Genomic DNA, 20,419 nt, shown 5'->3' on the forward strand with positions numbered 1-20,419 from the left:
TGGGTAAGGCATCTGGCTTATCCATCTAAAAAATATACCAACATTAATGTCCCATAATGGTTTGGTAGTTCTGACTACATAATAAAGTTGGTTGTTAAAGGCCAACATTCTGAGAATTAGTTTGTAGTTCAATTGAGCTCTTTAAATTCTTTTGGTGGTGTAGTGCCTAAGGCATCTGGCTGCTAACCAGAAGGTCAGCAGTTCAAACCCACCAGCCACTCTGCAGAAGGAAGATGGGGCAATCTACTTCTGTAAAGATTTATAGCCTCGGAAACCAATGGGAGTCACTGTGAGTCAGAATCAACTTAATGGCAGTGAGTTCGGTTTAGTTTTGGTTTGGTTAACTCAATCATTCTTTCCATCTGCCCCAAGGTAGATACTGTTATTATCTCCATTTCATAGATGAGTAAACTGAGGCAATCCACCCCTACAGATAGGGCAACATACATATGAGGCTATGTGACCAATCAATTTGATGGGAAAAACGCAGTAATACCTCAAAAAAGTCAACTAGCCAATTCCTTTCACCTCCATTAGAGTGAAAGCTGAGAGGAGGCACGCATCCTGTGCTTGAGTCAGGCAGAGACTGGCTCCACCCCTTATGGGCTGTGGAAACTTTCAGGGCTTCTGTTCCCAATGCCAAATGGGGATTATGACAATACTCACTTCACAGAGTTGTAAGGATTACTTTAAGTAATATATACTAGGGTCTGGCATGAGGTGGCCATGAGTCAGAGCCAACTTGACAGCAGCTAACGATGACAACAGGTCCTGGCATGCGGTCGGTGCCCATACATGGTTGTTATCATTTATTTATTCCTTCACTGGCTCTTAGTAATGGAGTTTCTGTGCTTTTGAAAAGGAAGTTTTCTGGCTTTGCCTATGTGCCAGACAGGTATGCATTGTCTTATATCCAATTCCTGCAACCATCAAAAAAATATACCAACATTAATGTCCTATAATGGTTTGGTAGTTCTGACTACATAATACAGTTGGCTATTAAAGACCAACATTCTCAGAATTAGTTTGTAGTTGAATTGAGCCTGTTAAATTCTTTTGGTGGTGTAGTGCCTAAGACATTTGACTGCTAACCAGAAGTCTGGCAGTTCAAACCCACCAGCCACTCCTCAGAAGGAATATTGGGTAATCTACTTCCGTAGTGATACTGCCTCTGAAATCCAAGGAGGGGTCGCTATGAGTCGGATCCAACTCCACAGCAGTGAGGTTGGTCTTGACATAGAGCAGTAGGGCTGCAGACACAATGGAAATGCAGAATTCCCGTTTACAGTTTCATGTCCAAAACGATTCTCTCTTATTTATTTGGTAAAATTCACTCTTAGCCTTGTTTCCAAAGCAGGATTTTAAGCAACCACAGCTTCCTTTATAAGATGGGCCTTTGGTTACACAATTGCTGAGAAAGTGTCAATTTGATAGTTCATTCACAATCACCAAAGAAGTTCTTCTTAATTCTTTTTTTTTAATCAATTCAATATGTATTCAATGTGTTTCAAACAATAAAATGAGGTATGGGGGAGACAGGAAAGGAATTAAAGATCCTAGTCCTTGTTCAGTTGGTAGAAAAAAGAAACATAAATATGGACAAGTGGAAAATGATTACTTTGTGGTAAACAGTGTATGATGATGTATTCCATGGTATGATGTATTATAATGTGACGTACTCCAGAGAATCAATGAGAGAAACAGAATGGAGCAATCAGCTCTGACGGTCTTGAGAGAAATTACAAAAAAGTGAAAAGATCGTCAAAGGCTAAAAATGGTAATAATTATGGCTGTCAGTTAAAGAGCCCTTGGAATATGCCAGGAACAGTGCTGTGCATTTTACATTAAATTAGCACCATAGGAGTGCAAGTTTTTATTACAGTACTCCTATTTCACCGATGAGGGTATCGCAGTTGATACAGATTAAGGAATTGGCCAAGATTACACAACTAATGAGGTGTAGCATCAAGATTCAAACCCAGGTCTGTTTGACTCAATCACATGTAGATAAAAAGCAGGAGGTCCTGTGGCTTCCAGCCAAACAAAAGACAGGCATATGAGGTGAACATTTACAGTAGGTAGATACACTCCCTGGAGAGAACAATCATGTGAGAGCAGAAGGGCTGCTTACGCACAGGAAGAGAGCTCGGGGGCAGAGGTGCATGAAGGGAAGGACACAGGGAAGAGGTAACTATGGGGAGGAAGTGGGAGGGAGCTGTTGCATTGTGGTAAATTGTAGTCAATGTCATGAGACAAAGTGTATGTGAACTGCTGTATGGAAAGTGAATTTGCTCTGTAAACTTTCACCCAAATCACAATAAAAAAATTAAAAAAAGAGTTAAATACAAAAAGAAAAAAAAAGCAGAGGTTCTATTAGTGGTAGAAAGGTGGGAAGGTGAACAGAGAAATAAGCTTTAGAATGCATGGCCCACTGTGGCATAACAAGAGGAGGGGATGAAAGAAGTGCCCGCCATCCATGAAGAGCGTACCAAACGCTGACATCCAGAGACTTCAGCTCATGGAGACCCCATGTGGGTCAGAGTAAACAGTGCTCCATAGAGTTTCCAGTGACGGCTTTTTCCCAAGCAGACCAACAGGACTTTCTTTTGAGGTGCCTCCAGGTTGGATTGGAACCTCCAATGTTCTCTGTCAGCAGACAAGGGCATTAACCCTTGCACCTTGAGACTCTATCCTAAAGTGTATATCAAACCCAACTCACTGCCGTGGAGTCAGATCTGACTCATAGTGACCCCTCCTTGGGTTTCCGAGGCGGTATCACTATGGAAGTGGATTGCCCAACCTTCTTCCCAAGAAGTGGCTGGTGGGTTTGAACCACCAGCCTTCTGATTAGCAGTCAAATGCCTTAGGCACTATGCTACCACAGTTCCTCCCTGAAGCATATAGACCTAATCAAATAAGTAATAGGAAACTTCTCGGATAGAATCATGGATGAAACACGGTTGTGAGATAAATAATCCCTGTAACTCTGGAAAGTAAGACCAGAAGGCAGAGAAACTTGTCCACAGAGACAGCGAGAAAGATAGATACCCTCAGTAAGGCATCGCGTGACAATGACCCCATCCAAAAGTAACATGTCAAAGAAGGTGGCTTCTCACTCTTGGTGTTCTGATATCCATGTACTGCAACACCTCACTCAAAGCCAAAAGGTCAATATTAGATTTCCATTGCTGCGCTCAGACCTCTGAAAATAAAATGTTTTGACTCAGGGTTTTATCCTCTGATGGACACCAGCACCAATGATCCTGTCCATGACGTGGCAAAGACACAAAAGCATGTCTGTCCATGCCATCTAACTGTATCTGTAAATTACATCAGTCACTGCCAGGTTCCCTTCTGCTTGTGTGTGAGGCTAGAGGTATATTTCTCCCTTATTTGCTGTGTACTTGTCTACGGTGATGTGAATGAAGTGTTTGTTCTTTTTAAACAATAATTTGGAATTTATAATCTGGTGTGAACAAAACAAAAGTGAGTGATGGAAAAAGGCACAGATGCATGCTGGAAGCTCTGCCTCACTCATTTCTTGCTTTCTTTTGTGATGTCACCCATTTCTTTTTCTGTGTTTGTAAGTGATGCCAGGGATGGGTTCTAATTAGAGTAAAATAGACTGTGGAACCTAGATATGTTGTTGTTGTTATGTGTCAGTCGGCCCCAACTCATAGCAACCCCTCCTTGGGTTTCTGAGGCAGTATCACTACGGAAGTAGATTGCCCCATCTTCCTTCTGAGGAGTGGCTGGTGTGTTTGAATCACCAGCCTTCTGGTTAGCAGTCAAGTGCCTTAGGCACTAGGCCACCAGAGCTCCTTGGACCCTAGGCATAGTGATGACTTTTCAGCCAGACTTCTCACTGGGAGGCATTCATTGTCTTTCCCACTTGGAAATAGTCACCTGTGGAAAAAAATGTGGAAAATCTTAGATACTAACAAAGAGAAGGATGCCACAATGTGCCAATAATACAAAAATTTTCTGTCACTGATATGTTATGTACTAAACAAATGGAAAGTACTTTTGAAAGAGATCACCTTCATTAGCTGCCCCTGCCTGCCCTGGAGTAAAGCAGGAGGTGCACTGTCACTTCCACCAAGTAAACTCCGACTCGGGCTGACCCCATGTGTGTCAGAATAGAACTGCCCTCTGCAGGATTTTCAATGTCTGATTTTTTGGAAGTAGATTGCTAAGCCTCTCTTCTAAAATGTCTCTGGGTAGACGCCAACCTCCAACCTTTCAGTTAGCAACCGAGTACATAAACCATTTGCACTACCCAGGGACTCCAGCTAGTGGGCCCATGTCACAATTCCTCTCTGGGGATCCACAGGGATTCTACAGGGTATTGTCTGGAGAAATTCTATGCTCTTTGGGTCATGCTTGTGCTTTCAACTACTTGGAAAGATACATATTTTCTTTAATAGACATCACAGCCACACTACTGTACAACGCAGAACATCCAAAGTCAGGGATGCACCATTAGAATTACACTGAAATTCAATAAAACCTTGAAACCAGAGCTTTGAAAATTTTGGATAAGTGGTTGTTGGTAGGTGCTTTGGAGTTGGTCCTGACTCATACCAATTCTGTGCACAACAGAAGGAAACACTGCCCAGTCTTAAGCCATCCTCAAATCATTGCAATCCTTCAGCCCATCGTTGCAGCCGCTGTGTCAATCTGTCTCCTTAAGGGTCTTTCCCTTTCTCACTGACCCTCTACTTTACCCAGCATGATATTCTTCTCCATGGAATAGTTCCTTCGGATAATATGACCAAAGTATGAGAGACGAAATCTGGCCATTTTCGCTTCTAAGGAGCATTCCGGCTGTATTTCCTCCAAGATAGATTTGTTCCTTCTTCTGGCAGTCCATGGTATATTCAATATTCTTCGCCAACACCACAATTCAAATGCATTCATTCTTCCGAAGTCTTGCTTATTCATTGTCCAGCTTTCACATGCATATGAGGTGACTGAAAATACCTTGGCTTGGGTCAGGCACACCTTAGTCTTCAAAGTGACATCTTTGCTTTTTAAGCAAAAATGACATCATTTGCTCTTGGGATAAGTGTAGGTGGAAATCTATTCCAGGCATATGCTTTTCAGGACTATCAAAAGGGGTTGATCCTGTTTCCTAATGAACACAGTTTGCCTTATAATAAAATGAAGCACCACAAAGCCAGGAGATGTTGGACTCATTATCCTTGTGAAAGCACCTCTTGTGAGGGCAGGGAGATGTTGAGACTCTGTGGAGCCCTGCCCTGTGGAGTAGGGTAGTCTGTTCACTGAACACTAATCCCACCCTAATTCTATTCCTTGGAATGTGTTTTCTACAACTGTGTCTCCATTCAGTCTCACAGTAACCCTATAAATATAGGTAGGGTTATTGGATCATTTTCCTGAGGAGGGAAACAGACTCAGCACCATTAAATGTCCTGCTGCTGCCTGAGGAGATAACTAAATGGCAAGAACAGGACTGGATCCTCATTTTACCTGCTTTTTCCATCACTATATTACGCCACCTTCTGGAAATCTAGATACCATTTAGGTCTTCACTTCACACCACACCTCAAAAAGTAGTGTGTCCTGGGCCTCTTGATCCCACTTGGCTGATTCTTTTCCTGCTCTAGTCGCTCATGGCAGGCCACATGGGTAAGATGGTGGCCTGGGGTTGAGAGCTACCTGGAGCTGTGGAAAGTAGCTTTACCGTGTGATGAGTGAGCCTAACAATTCCATTTTGCTTTTCATTTCTAGAAAATGAAGTGCCGGCCCCAGCCCCGCCCCCGCCCCCGCCCCCGGAAAGTAAGTAAAAACACTTCCTTTCATGTTTGGGCTGTAAATACAGAGCGTCCATCCCAGCATTACTTGGCTCCCACTGAAGGTTTAACCCAACGAAGTTGGGTGATGACAGTTGTGGTAGATTTATAATGATAATGATAATAATAATGCATTGTATTTATATAACCTTTTCATGCTATCTGATATTTGGACGGCACTTTACATGTGAAAACTATGTGATTGAATCTTATAAAATTCTTCAAGTTATGCAAAAGTTGTTGTTGCACCCATGTTTACAGTGCTGAGGCTCCAAGAGGCTGAATGATTTGCAAAGATTTTTCACTTACAGTGAAGGGCAAACAAAGCTCATGTCCTTCTTGTGAGACTGGGGAGTGGATGCCACCTCAGCCTGGGAAGGTCAGCAAACTCTTTATGTGCTGTTGAGTCCGTCCGACTCATAGCGACCCCTCCTTGGGTTTCCAAGGCAGTATCACTACGGAAGTAGATTGCCCAAACTTCCTTCCGAGGAGTGGCTGGTGGGTTTGAACCGCCTGCCTTCTGGTTAGCAGTCAAGTGCCTTAGCCACTATGCTACCAGAGCTCCCGTGCTTAGGGACATGTAATAGATGAAGCCTGCCTTTACATCCAGATAGACCTCAGGGAAGGAACAAGACTGGAAGAAGGACAAGTCCAAGGGAATTGTTAAACTCAAAATGGCCCTTCAGGACCATCTGTCTGTCCCAGTCAAATGGCCCCGAGAGAATCAACCAAAGTCAGGTGCATTTTCCTACGAAGACACCAAAACACTCTCTCTCCTACTTTGAACAGGATGAGAAACTGGCATGTCTTCAAGAATTATTCAGTTTGTATTTACCATGCACACAACCCCATTCTAACCTTTCAGACGGATACAGAGCTATCTACCATTTGATAGACAGATAAATTTATTGATAGGAGCTCTGGTAGCATAGTGGCTAAGACACTTGCCTGCTAACCAGATGGCTGGCGGTTCAAACCCACCAGCCACTCCTGGGAAGGAAGTTGGGCAATCCTACTTCCGTAGTGATATTGCCTCGGAAACCCAAGGAGGGGTTGCTATGAGTCGGGGCTGACTCGACGGCAAACAACAACAACAACAACAAGATACAGATAAACATACTTTACTGGATATAGTGGAGGACCCCAAGTAAAAACACTTCCCTGTTCTCAATTTGCCTACAGCCCAGTAGAAAATAAAACACAACTTGGGGAAAAATGTAAATAAAATGCAATCGCTACATTAAACTGTCAGGCAATAGTATGCAAACTCTCACCGGGCAGTATGTGATCACATGCAGATTATTTTCCTTGACAATGTGGTATGATGTCAGAGGGTGGGAGATCACTGAAGGCTGGTGCAGCCTAGGTGAAAGAAAGCAGGAGTTGAATAAGGCCTCAGGTTCAGGTCATCTTTTTGCAGAGGAAAAGTGAGAAGATAAGGGGAAAAAAAAAAGTAGGAGATTAGGAAGCTCTTCCACCCTGGAGATCATTTCGTAGCAGGGCAGTCTGAGAAATCTAACTGCTGACAGAAGCCCCTTTGTCCAGTTACTAATACTAGACTCAAGCGCTTAAAAACCTTACATAGTATAAAAGAACACTGTTATGTGTCAAAATGAATGAAAGGGGGTTGATGACATATGAGCCCAAATAGGGGCAGCTCAGGTTCAGTTTTCTTTAGCCCAGATCTTGAAACCATGGATATGTGACATTATTCTTAGGATCGTCTTCTTCCTTGGTTTGTTTTCTCTTTGCCCGACAGATTTATTTTTGCCAACATTGAGTATGGTGAGAACCTACAGACATAACCTTTCCCTACTGTTGTTTGGATCAGTTGCTCTCACCGGGCCATTATACAGTTTCTATTATTACACCATATTTCATACTCATTGCACAATATTGATGGCCTACAGTCATCAAAACAGTTGAAAACCCTGTGGAACACAGTTCTGTTCTGAAACACATTGGGTCTCCATGAGTCAGAATCAACTCAATAGCAACTGGGTTGGTTTTGGTTTATTGTTAAAATAAGTTTCCTGCTAAGCTTTGCTAAATTTGCCCTTCTTATTTAACTAAGGTCCAGATCTATTCATCAGTCAAAAATATATATATATATATATATATATGAGAATTCAGGACTGAATCCATTTTTTCTTACATATACCACAAGTCAAAAACCATATGCACATGTCTAAAGTAATATGATTCTGAACAGAGAAAACTGTAAACTACGTGACCTTTTCTTCCGACTTAGAGCACCCCCTGTTTGTCAAAGTAGAACTGTGCTCTGCAGACTTTCAGTGGCTGATTTTTCAGAAGCTGATTGTCAGGACTTTTTAAAAAAAAATTTTATTTTAAGAGTTTGTTTTACATTCAATATTATGTGTACATTTAGTTTCACTCCCCATTTACCATGCCCGACCCTAACCCAGTCTCCTCCCCTCCCTGCCCAGTAACCCTCCTCCGTGCCCCTCATAGTTGTGCACTCCTGTGTGTCCTGCATTTCCTCCATGCGAATGTTGCCCCTCTGGTGCCCTGTGGTCGATGGTTCCAAGGGATGCATCTTCATAGAGTATGTGGGTGCATCACTCTGGGTTGAGTGGTCTGCATGTACATCTTGTTTACTATTGAGCTGAGAGCCAGCCCCTGAGAGTGAGTTTTATTCCAGGCCCAAAGTGTATGCCAGGACCATAGTATTGGGGGTCCCACCAGATTCCATCCAACCAGTAATTCCGGTCATTACTGAGTTTTTGGATTTTGTTCCATGTTTTTCCTCCCACTCTATCCAGCATCTCCAGATTTGATCCTTTCCTTAGTGGTTGGCATTGGTAGCTGGGAACCATCTAGTTCTTCTGGTCTCTAGGTCCATCGTGTCCTAGGGGTAATTGCTTCCAAATGCCTTGTTTTTTTGTACTTTTTTTCACTTCCGATGGTAGGAGATCATTAGCTGCATCTTAGATGGCTGCTTGAAAGCTTTTAAGACACCAGTCACTACTCACCAATGTAGGATGAGGAACAAGACTTTTATGTATTTTGTTGTGCCAATTGAGTCTGGTGTCCCCCAATACTTTGGTCCTGAATTGGTAGATCCATTGGATCTTTCTCCCACAGTGTCTGGCTGTCGGTGAGGGATTACTCTATGTCTGTCTTCTATTGTTTCTGTAAGAATTCCAAGTATTTTGTATCACTGGTATCTGTGCAAGATTAGCCTCTGCTGAATCTATCCTTGGTCTAGAGTATACTCCTGTTCACTGACCCTTCTCTGATCTTCTCAGATGTTTATGCATTTGTCTGTAGCCTGGTGTTTGGTGTTAATGGTAATACAGTATTGTGGATATATTGGTTGGGATTAGCCTCCGTTGTCTATATCTTATGTGCACAATTCAGTGTCCTCCCTTTTCCTAATGTTATCATGGTGGTCACAGACTCTTTGTATACCATCCCTCCTCTTACCCACGTCAGCGTGTGGCCCCAAACTAAACTAGATGATCTTGATTAATAAAAGCTGATGTTATCAGTCTCATATTGCATTTATTACCACTTCACCCAACCTGTTGCTGCTTGGTGCCTTCACATTGGTTCTGACTCATAGCACCCTACGTACAACAGAACAAAACACTGCCCAATCCTGCACCGTCCTTACAATTGTTCTATATTTGAGCCCATTGTTGCAATCACTGCGTCAATCCATCTCATTGAGGGTCTTCCTTTTTTTCACTGACCCTCTACGTTACTAAACATGACATCCTTGTCCAGGGACTGCGGCCTCCTGGTAACGTCAAATTACATGAGATGAAGTCTCACATTCTTGATTTTAAGGAGCATTCTGGCTGTGCTTCTTCCAAGACAGATGTGTTCACTCTTCTGGCTGTCCTTGGCATATTTAATATTCTTCGCCAACACCATGTCTCAAATGCAGCAATCCTTGTTCAGTCATCCTTATTCATTGTCCGCCTTTTGCATGCCTACAAGGTGGCTGAAAACATGGCTTTAGTCAGGTGCTTGTTAGTCCTAAAGGTGACATCTTTCTTTTCTTTAACACTTTAAAGAGGTCTTTTGCAGAAGATTTGTCCTATGCAATATGGTGTTTGATTTCCTGACTGCTGTTTCCATGGGTGTTGATTGTAGATTCAAGTAAAATGAAATCCTGACAATGTTTTCTCCGTTTAATGTTATGTTGCTTGTTGATACAGTTGTGAGGATTTTTGTTTTCTTTATGTTAAGGTGACCCAACCTAGAAGATAAATAAATATACTAAAACATTGTCTTTGAAACTGTATACACTGTAGCCAAAGTAGAGTTACATATTTATACCCTGGCTCCTTACTGCAGTGTTATATAGAAGCACAAACTATGGGAACAGCTACATAGGTAGAAGGTCCTTTAAAAGTCCCTGTGGGGATCTAACATGAAGTGAGCCACATTTCATACTGAATTCCACTCCAGCATTTTATCACATGGCTCTGGTATACTTAAGTGTACTTTATTATTTATTTATGTGTTATTTGTTATTTTAATAAAATCTGCATTGCATGGTTCTATGTATACTATGCATCCAAAATGATCTGATTAATTAATTGCTTTTATTAAAAGTTTAATATGGCTTGAAGTTATAATTCTCAAATTCATAATCAGAAGCAGCCTAATAAATGGGTATATAGCATCATCTGTGCATCATATATGATTTATTATTAATTTGTTCCACCTTCCCCAGCCCCCCATTGCTCATCACACAATAACATGCTTTCTTGAAGACACTTTCAAAAACGTGTTTGTACTTTCCACACAGAACCAAGTAAAGAGAAGGAAGCTGGAACCGGACCACCAAAAGGTGAGTTGGAGGGAGGGAGGGTGGGGCTAAATTGAACCAAATTAGAAGCAGAAGGGGATCAGTAATGATTGCTATGGAGCCCCCATAGAATTTCTCTGCATTATCTTTCATCAGAGTGATGTAAAGTTCTTTACTTACATCTTACCTGCAGGACACAACCAGTATAATGAAACATGGTGCTTTGATAAATTCCCATTACACACTCTTCTAAAAGAAAAAAACAACAACAATAAAAAGATCACAACCACTTGCTGAGATGCCAACAAGTTAAATGATAGTTTCCAAGTTCAATGTGCATGCTAAGGAGAAGAGATGTCTGATCTCCTTGGCAATACACCAATTTTGATAATTAATCTGAATCACTCAGATTTTTTTTTTTTTTTGAATGGAATGTTGCACATTACTGTGAGAATTGTCCCAGGTTTCACCAGTAAGTTTGAAGGCTAGCATCTCATTTTGCAACATTATGTATTCATGCAGCTTTATATGATGATTTACACAGCTTGTTATTCCCTTAAGCAAGCATCTTGTTGTTCCTTATTGAACTGGAATCTTGTTGTTTATTTTTTAATATGATTCTAGTTTTACTTTATATAGAGATAATCTCATTTTAGAAACTGAATAATCTTTATCATGTACTGATCTGAATCAATGAAATACTAATTCCTTTGTCTCTCCATGGAGGGAAGTTATTGCCATTACCAATCACCTGTCTTAAGCTAAAGTGGATTAGAAAGTTTTCACAGAGGTAGATTTGACAGTTTTGCTTTAAATATTTGTATCATCATTTATAATAGTTTTTATTTGAGTAATGAATAACATAGTTTAGATTTTGGAATAACCAATTATTTTCTGACTACTCTAAGAAGTTTCTCTTTTTTTCTGGACAACACAGAAAAGTATGTTAAGGATCTCTTTATTCTTACTATGTCATATGTCATGTTAATTCCTGTATATTATTGTCTCCTGTTCATTAGTAAAATACTTTTTTTCTTTCTTTCAGTACATTGGATCACTTTTCTTCAGCTAACTTGCATTTACACTTTCATAAATGAACACATAATGTTAGTATACCCACTTTGTCCTTGACCTTCAGTGGCTCCCATGGGTAGTAACATGAACACTAATCCTGACCACATGGGCCACAGTCTGAAGGCTATTTGTTTATGAAATGCAGACAGTGCAAACTCTTAGAACGCCTTCCATGAGATGAGTTCGAGGAGGTTTGGGACATCCTGGCTGAAGTTCTTGTAACATTATTCTCTACAAGGCTCATGGCATACACCTCTGTTTCCAAATTTGGATGCTTGGACCAGGCTGTAAGGCTCAACCAACAGAGCAGATGATGTCATCCTAGAGGGCAAGCTGTCAAAGTTTAAACAAAGCCTGTGCCTGAACTTTAATTTGAAAAATCACTATATCGTATCTGTATGCTTAAATGAGAAAACGCCTTTCTGTAAGTTAAAATCAGCCAACCAGTCAACGAGCCAACACACAAAAACTGTTTTCTTTATGGAAAACACAATATGATGTATGGGCAAGGCCAGACTATTGCATCCTGAAATTAATAGCATTTTTTTTTTTTCTATAACACTTGCAGAAGTTAAGCAAGGCCATGACCACATATGGCTGCCCAAGTACACGAGCTGCCATGTATCTACATGTCGTACATATGTAGACACCAAATCAATTTAGGGATGGAAAATAACATCTTTAAAGAAGGTAGGTCAATGGAGTTATTTTAAAATATAAAATCTTCTTCAACTATTACTCATTTTCATCAAGGACATGGAAATTTCCAAGAAATACTTGACCAAGAGGCAGATGGAATCATTATTGGTACATCTATAGCCACTGTTGAGGATGAAGTCATGCATGGGCATAAATTGGATTGACTGATGCAGTAGACCTGTACTCCAGCGATGAGGAGAATGTCTTCCCATGTCCTCACCCTACATCCTACTCTCAGTCCATCTAAGTTTCCCCCCAACCAGCCAACTCAGACTTCACTCCTTGCTGCAGCTTTCTAGCTCACTTTCATCTCTCCTTCCTTCTACTCTCTTTGACCTATTGTCTGTCACGCAATCCCTCTTTTCTCCATTTAATCACATATTAATGTTTGAATCCTTTCCCTGCCAGGTTGTAAGCATTTTGATGGTCAGGCACTGTATCTTAACACCTTTTGCATCCCCTCATCTCATTTTTTCCAGCATCTGGCAGAGAGCAACTCACAGCATCTCCTAACAGCAATCTCCTAATAAATAGCTGTAGAATGAATGAACAATTGAATTTTCATGCTGGTTTAGCTGCTAACCATGCAATGGTAATCTCAATAGATTTTTTATTTCCATTCAACATGTTCTCTGGGTAGGAGAATGGATATCCTATGCATACTCTGAGTCAATAAGGGTGCAGAAAGAGGCACCAGAGCTGTACATTTTGAGTGCTTCATCCTCAGAATTGATGAATGACTCCTACCACAAGCCCAACTTACTTAAAGCTATTGAAAATGATCACGCCTGGGTATTAGTACATTTTTAGCACTTTACCTAATAAAACCGAAAAACCAAACTCACTGCCGGGGAATCGATTGCAACGCATAGTGACCCCTCCTTGAGTTTCTGAAGCAGTATCTCTACAGAACTAGATTGCCCAGTCTTCCTTCCCAGGAGTGGCTGAGGGGTTTGAACGACCAGCCTTCTGATTAGCAGTCAAATGCCTTAGGCACTACACCACCAGCGCCCCTTCTACTAAATAAGTTGAAGTATATTCAGTTAATGACTCCATAACTGTCACTGTTAGAAACATTATTCATAGAGATGTTGCCTAAATCATTCCCAGATCAAATGGAGTTGCTCTGTGACAGCTTCAAAATGTTTGAAAATTTTTGTAGTCTCAGAAAGTCTTCTGGTATAAATTGCAATAAAAAGTGTTTTATTGATTAAATTTGCCAACTTTTTCAGATTTACTAAGAGTTTCTGTCTGGAAACAAATGATTTCCGAGGAAAGAATTGGGTTTTTGTTTTACATAAAAAAATAAAAAACTTTAGTTTTTGAAAGACCTATAGATTCACAGAAAATTGCAAAAATAGTACAAAGAGGTACTTGTATTCTTCACCCAGATTTCCTCCACTGTTTACATCACAAATTACAGTACAATAGCAAACTCAGGAAATTAATGTTGGTAGAATATGTACGTAGGAACTCTGGTGGTATAGTGCCTAAGGTATTTGACTGCTAAACAGAAGGCTGGTGGTTCAATCCCACCAACCACTCCTCGGAAGCGGGGGCAATCTACTTCTGTAGAAACCCAAGGAGGGGTCACTGTGAGTCAGACTCCAATTGACAGCGGTCGAGTTTTTTGTTGTAGAACCTGTATGTGAAACCAAGTAAAGTAAAAACTATTTCCCCCACCCTGGTTAAGGCAGATAATTAGATAAAACCCCAGATGGGAATAAGTAAAGTAAACTAAATTACCCTCAACCATTTCCCCATCACTAGCAGATGAGTATTCAGTTCCTTAAAGAACTGAATGCTTTCCTGCAGGTGATAGATGGCTAAAAGTGTCTTGGAAAACAACTTGTAAATTAACTCTGGCCTGTGGGCATGCTCAGTAGGGCAGAAAGGAACAAAAGTTAATGGGAATGGACACTCTCCCCTCTGCCTAAGGCCTGATCAGCTGATGACAGGAAGCTGGTGTGACTCATCCACCTCCAGGGCAATCACCAACAATTTCATGCCCCAAATTCCTCAAGTTTTTGTGAATATGCATAACCCCCTCTTCTGAAATCTATAAAAACTGTATTTTGATGGCATCTTGGAGAGTCAGATCTGGGTACAAGGATACCCCTACTCCTTGTATTGCTTCTTTGCAATAAATAATTTTCCCTCCTCTTAATCACTTGGTGTGTAAACTGTTTTGGCCTGACTGCACACCGTGCAGGGACCTGCGTTTGGTCCTATAACATATGCGTAGGTTGTATCACTATCCACATGTGTAGGTAGATTCACGTGATTGTCACTTCAATCAGGGCACCCGACTATCCCATGACCACAAAGCTCTCCTTCGCGCTACTCTCTTTACTTTTTGCTTTTTTGTCTCCAACAGTTTCTTACATGTACAATTCAGTGACATTTCTTATATTCTGCAGGTTGTGTAACCATCTGCACCCTCCTTTTTGGAATTGTTCCTCCCCTATGAACATAAACTCACTGCCCTAGTTTCCAGTATAATCTTTCAAATTGCTGTTGTCTGTTTGACCACATATAGTTCTTGAAAGACCCCAATGCTCCAGGTAGACATGCTTTACTAGAATTAAGCTAAACTATTGTTTAGTTTCAAGAAGACTTCAGGGGATATTTTTGGTTTAAGATTTAAGATTTAAAGACTATCTTAGGGCAATTGTTTTGGGGATTCATGCAGCCTCCATGGCTCCAGAAAGTCTGGATCCATGGAAATGGGAAATTTTGTTCTGAATATTCTCCCTTCTGATCAGGACTCTTCTGTAGAATCTTTGATGAAAATGTTTGGTAACGGTAGCCAGGCGCCATCTAGTTCTTCCGGTCTCATGGCAAAGGAGGCAGTTGTTCAAGAAAGCAATTGGCCTCACATCCCAGGAAGGACTTTTCTTGTTTGTTTATTTGCTTCTTTGCTTTTGGACTGGTTGTCCATCTACCTATCTTGTTCTCTAAGACTGCCCACTTTGTCCTGGGACCTGGACAAAGTCTCTTGGAATCAATACAATAGAGACGAAGAGAAATGTGTTTAACTAAACTGCAAAATGGAAATTAGATGTGTAAATCCTTCAGAGTGATCCCACTGGGGAGCAATGCCCTGATACAAATCACGCCGCTGTGGCTAGAAATCCCTCCAGATAATCACAGGTAGCAGCAAATCAATGGGATGCTAAGTATAGATTCTTTATATCCTCAGTAGGCTCAAATATTTGCCTCTCATTGTAACATCCATTTATACTGAATATTTATTGAGTGTCAGCTGAGTGCCAGGCATGGGTCTGGGTATGAGGGCCATGGTAGTGAACAAAAGTCCTGCCCTCCTATGGCTAACTTACATGTTAGAAGGGAGAGTGACAATCAACAAAGGAAGGTGGATTTCCATTTGGAAAGCAGACAAAACTCACCAAGGGCTATGTGTAGAGAATAATGCAGCTGATCAAATGGGATCACACCTGTGTTCTTGGTCAACAAAAATCAAATGTATGAACATGGGGCGATGGACTTATCTGTGCCTTAACAACTAGCCCTGAGGGTAATTCCAAAACTGGTCCTGTGGGTGGTTCCAAATGTGTTAGCGGTATTAGAATCAAGAGACTTGAAGATTAGTATTCACTTTGTTGCCTAAATTCTGATATATTTTAAAAATTATTTTCACATCTCATTAGCCTATTTTTTGGTAAGCCCAATCAGATCAGTTACATTTTGCTTCCAGAAAAGTAACTGCTTTAGCTGATCACTGAAAGGAATATAAACGCTTACTTTCTTCTCCCAAGGATGCAAATGGCATCAGCGTACTAGGTAACTATCATGAATGCAATGCACCTTGAGCACACTAAAGATCTCCTATAACTTGACGTGCAGCCTTCCTTTCGGTGTGAATGTGTTGGCAGAGTAAGAAGCAAATCAGCAGATTCCCCAGCATATTTCCTCCTGAATGCTGTGATTTTTCCTTCATTAAAAAAAAATAATAATAACTTTTTTTTTGTTTTGTTTTCCTTCCTTTAGATCCTGGTCATCTGTGATGACATAATCCTGGTGATTTTTACTCACATGCTATAATATTTTTTCTGCAATTTTACCTTTAGGTTTCAGAGAATCAACCATCTGCTAAAATGTCTCTATGCTTTGCCTATATATTCTAATTACATTAGTTCTTTGCAATGAAGCTTACAAGTTAACTTTTTAACTTTATTAAAAGTTAATAGCACCATACCTTTTAATTCTGAGGCACAGCCAATTACAAAATGCAACTTTTAAAACAGATTTTTGGGAGGAAAATTCTCATTAAATAAACATATATATTGTCAGTTGAATCCTGATTTCAGAAGCATCAAAATGTGAAGGTATGTGTCTTCTCATTAAGAAAATATGACCATCAAATGCCTTACAACATGACAGATTAACGTTAGCTGTTGTTGTTATCTTCTGTATGTTGTCATTTTGCCACATACTCCAATATTGACTACAACTGATTACCCTGCTTGAGGAATTCTTAAATTTGTCTAAATCAAACAAAGTGTCATATCATTATTTAACTGAAACTTGTTTACAGTCTTAATACCGTTGAATTTTACATTCTTTTTGTCTTTATTCTAAAATCTCAGTAACAGTCCCAAGTTTGTAATACTTAAAACTTTAATTTCAAGGAGATTGTTTAAATCAACCATAGGGAGAAATTACGTTGTGCCCAAGAAGAGTTTGGCGAATTAGAAGAAGTACGCATTTTTCATTCTCTGCACACAGCCAGGCTCTCACTTGCATTCCAGATTTCACATGTACCCTCTGAAAATCCTGTAACATGAGACTAAGTTCTTTCTCTATTTTCCAGGCATTTGTTTCTGGGAACTTCAGTTGTTTAAGACAATCATTTTTACAGTTTCACAAATGCTATTTTCCCATGACTTGAAGACAAATAAAATTCTGCTCTGGCAAAATTGGCCTTCTATGAAGCTAAGGGAGATAGTTCTGTAGCCTTCAGTCTGTGGTCTTCATATACGTTGTATTACAAAGAGTCAAAAGCTCTTATCCTCATCATCATAGGCACTTTTACGGAGACAAAAGAAAATATGACTTTTCTATTGTATTTTTTGTTTTGTTCTGTTTGGAAATGTTCTTTGTGTGATGTCATGTCTTGTTAATTGAACTAACTAGAAAGATTTGTATGTGCAAATTTCCCTTGTCAATAGAACCTGTCTTCCGATGATAAATAAGTACAATTAAACATTTCAGTCTCATTCAATTCAACCAGGTAACTTTAGCAATTTTTTTTTGACCACTTTGTTTTTATTTTTGGTGAAAATATGCACAATAAAACATGCACAAATTTAAGTTTCCCCATGTACAATTCATTAACATTGGTTACATTCTTCAAGTTGTGCAGCCATTCTCGATATCGTTTACAAATTATTCCACTTCCATAAACTCACTGCCCTCTAAGTTTCTTACCTCATCTTTCAAGTTCTGTTGTCAGTTTGATCCCATATAGGTAAGTCTTTAAAACAGCACAATGCTCAAAGCAAACATTCTTTACTAATCAAGCTATTGTTTGGTTTTAAGTAGATAATTTTTTACTTTAGTAGATAATTTTTTATTAAAGTTTAAAGATTACCCTAGGGCAATAATTTCAGTGAGGTAGGTTGGGGAAAGAGTCATCCAATCTCAAAGTCTCCAGAAAGTATGGATCCCATGAGAATTTTAAATTCTGTTCTACATTTTCCCCCTCGGGATTAGGATTCTTGTATAGACTCTTTGATCAAAACATTCAGCAATGGTTGATGGGTACCATCCAGTTCTTCTGGCAACTTTGCAAGAATTTAAAGTCAGAATCCCAATATCTTATTACATTTCCCAATATAAAGGCAAGTCAGGACTAACACTACTTTTTTAAAAATGGAAGCAGTAAACTTTGCTCCTGTCAATGATATATTTAGCACTTTGTAAAATTTGAAAATTTATGTGCAATGAATTAAATATTGCCAATTAAGAAGCAACGGTATTTGGAAGTAATTCGGGGTTAGTTAGAGGAACAGTGTTTCCTGACACTTTGAAGCACTGCTTTAATATATGGTTCCTTAATAATCTAAAATAATAATGCATGTCCCCTAAATATCTTAACATTTAGTAGACTTTGAAACTACTCACACATCAAAATTTTGCTGATGAAATGGATTATCTTCCTTTAGTTGTATGTAAATGTATAAATACTCTTTTCTCAATCACTTTCCATTCTAAACAGTTGATTATGGACTGTGCATATGTGTTTGTGTTCAATAAAATCTGCGTAAAAGGAAGTGCTCATTTGGGTCAAATGGTTCTAGTCTCTAGTTTATGTACAGTAAATCAAGCGTCTTGCTAGGACTTGGATGAATTTTAAAACTTCATTTTCATAAGACTTAAAAGTCAAGATTTTTTTACCAATGCCAGTAAATAAAACCTATGAATAGGTTATAAGAAGAAAGCAGTAAGTGGTGAATTAAATTTATGGAAAATAATATTACAAATAAAAAGCTCAGAAACAGATAGACTTCCCCAACTACATGATTTTGTGAAATGTTAGTGGCTATTCCATATGAAAAAGTGTCACAATTGAATGAAGTGTGGGAAATTCTGACTACATGATTTCTTTTTTTTTTTTAAACTTTTTAGTGTGGTTTGGGTGATCTCCATCCCCAGTTACAGTACATATTAGCCCACTGAAGGCATTTAGGTATCCTCCAGTATATACATGTGTACATATACACACAAACATGCATGTATACATGTGCACTTACAAGCATTTAGCTTACTTAGTCTAGCATTCTTCAAGCTTCTTTGACCACAAAAAGCTTCCTCTGAAGTCTCATAGTACCTCTTTGGTTCTAAAGACATGACATGTTTCCTATATATTACATTATTTTGTTAAAAAATTTTTAAGAAACACAGCCCTAGCTGACAATTTGGAAAAAGAAATTTCAGATTGGTAATTAATATTTTTAGTAAATATTTTAATAGATTATGCAAAAACATGCTATTTTATCTCCTTGTCATGAATTTTTAGAAAACCACTTTTTAATGAACATTAATGTACATGTATTTTCTGTATCTAATTTCATATAGTCACTGGGTTTGCATTTTTCAATCTACAATTATTATAACATTTCAAGGACAGAGATTATTATTATTTGCACATACACTTGTCTTCATGCTTTGCAAAGGGAGGGGCAGAGGTTCAGACCACCCCAAATTGATTATCTAAACATCTAAATTATAAAGACACTTCAAAGATCAGAGACTTGAAAAAGGGAGCATTTTCAGTGTCTCTGCAAATAAACGCTACAATGCATATTTTGCATTTTGCAAATGTGCACAGGTTAACATGAGAAAAATTTCCAGCACTGGCCAATACCAATAAAATATTGGGAAATGCTTATACATTTCCTAAAGTAATTACTGGTGAATTCATTATGAGAAATTGATTTCAACTATATCAGTTCATCTTGGCTTTTGTTTCCAAAATTTAGGAGGGCAGTTAATCCTGAAGATATTTTGGAGAGGAAAGGGTTCTAAAACAGTGTCCAAACAAGTGTAATATATGAATAATGTCTGCCATTTACTTTAGCAACAAAATAAGGACTGAAGTCTCAGCTGTTGACTTCACAAGGTTTGGTTTTTAGCATGATTTCTTCCCCCTAATCTACAAGTGAATAGCATTCCATCTTTTGATTTACAACTTCATTTGGCTTATCCTACTCTCTCACCTAATTCTCAATTCTAACTTTCCAGGCACCAAATCTAAGGCTAACTCATCAGTTTCATGTTTTGTGTAGTTTCTCTTCTTCTTTTTCAGAATTCTCCTTTTCCAGGTCGCGCTGAACGAAGTCCTTTTCTTCTTGCTTTTTTCATACTGTTTCTTGTTTCAGATGAAGAAGAAGCTTCCCCACCTAGTGCTGTGCCTCCAGGTTAGGACGATTCCAACTCCTTTCCTACTTTTTAAATTTATTATTAATTGTCAGTAAAGGAAAAGAAAAGTCAGGTCACCTTGGTGAGCCAGTGAGTGCAG

General features: G+C 39.4%; 1 protein-coding gene across 1 annotated transcript in view; it reads left to right on the forward strand.

Annotated features, from left to right (window-relative positions):
* The first annotated feature begins 5,636 nt into the window (after positions 1 to 5,636).
* MYBPC1 (myosin binding protein C1) overlaps positions 5,637 to 20,419 on the forward strand; it is an 82,918-nt gene continuing 68,135 nt past the window's right edge. The window contains exons 1-3 of the mRNA XM_042781826.1: positions 5,637 to 5,652; positions 5,755 to 5,802; positions 20,280 to 20,318. Of these exons, the coding sequence (XP_042637760.1) occupies positions 5,637 to 5,652; positions 5,755 to 5,802; positions 20,280 to 20,318 (103 nt within the window). The remainder of the gene's footprint in view (positions 5,653 to 5,754; positions 5,803 to 20,279; positions 20,319 to 20,419) is intronic.

This window comes from Orycteropus afer, unplaced genomic scaffold (genome assembly GCF_000298275.1).
Source record: "Orycteropus afer afer isolate SDZICR_OR568_19922 unplaced genomic scaffold, OryAfe1.0 scaffold00177, whole genome shotgun sequence".
Taxonomy (NCBI): domain Eukaryota; kingdom Metazoa; phylum Chordata; class Mammalia; order Tubulidentata; family Orycteropodidae; genus Orycteropus; species Orycteropus afer.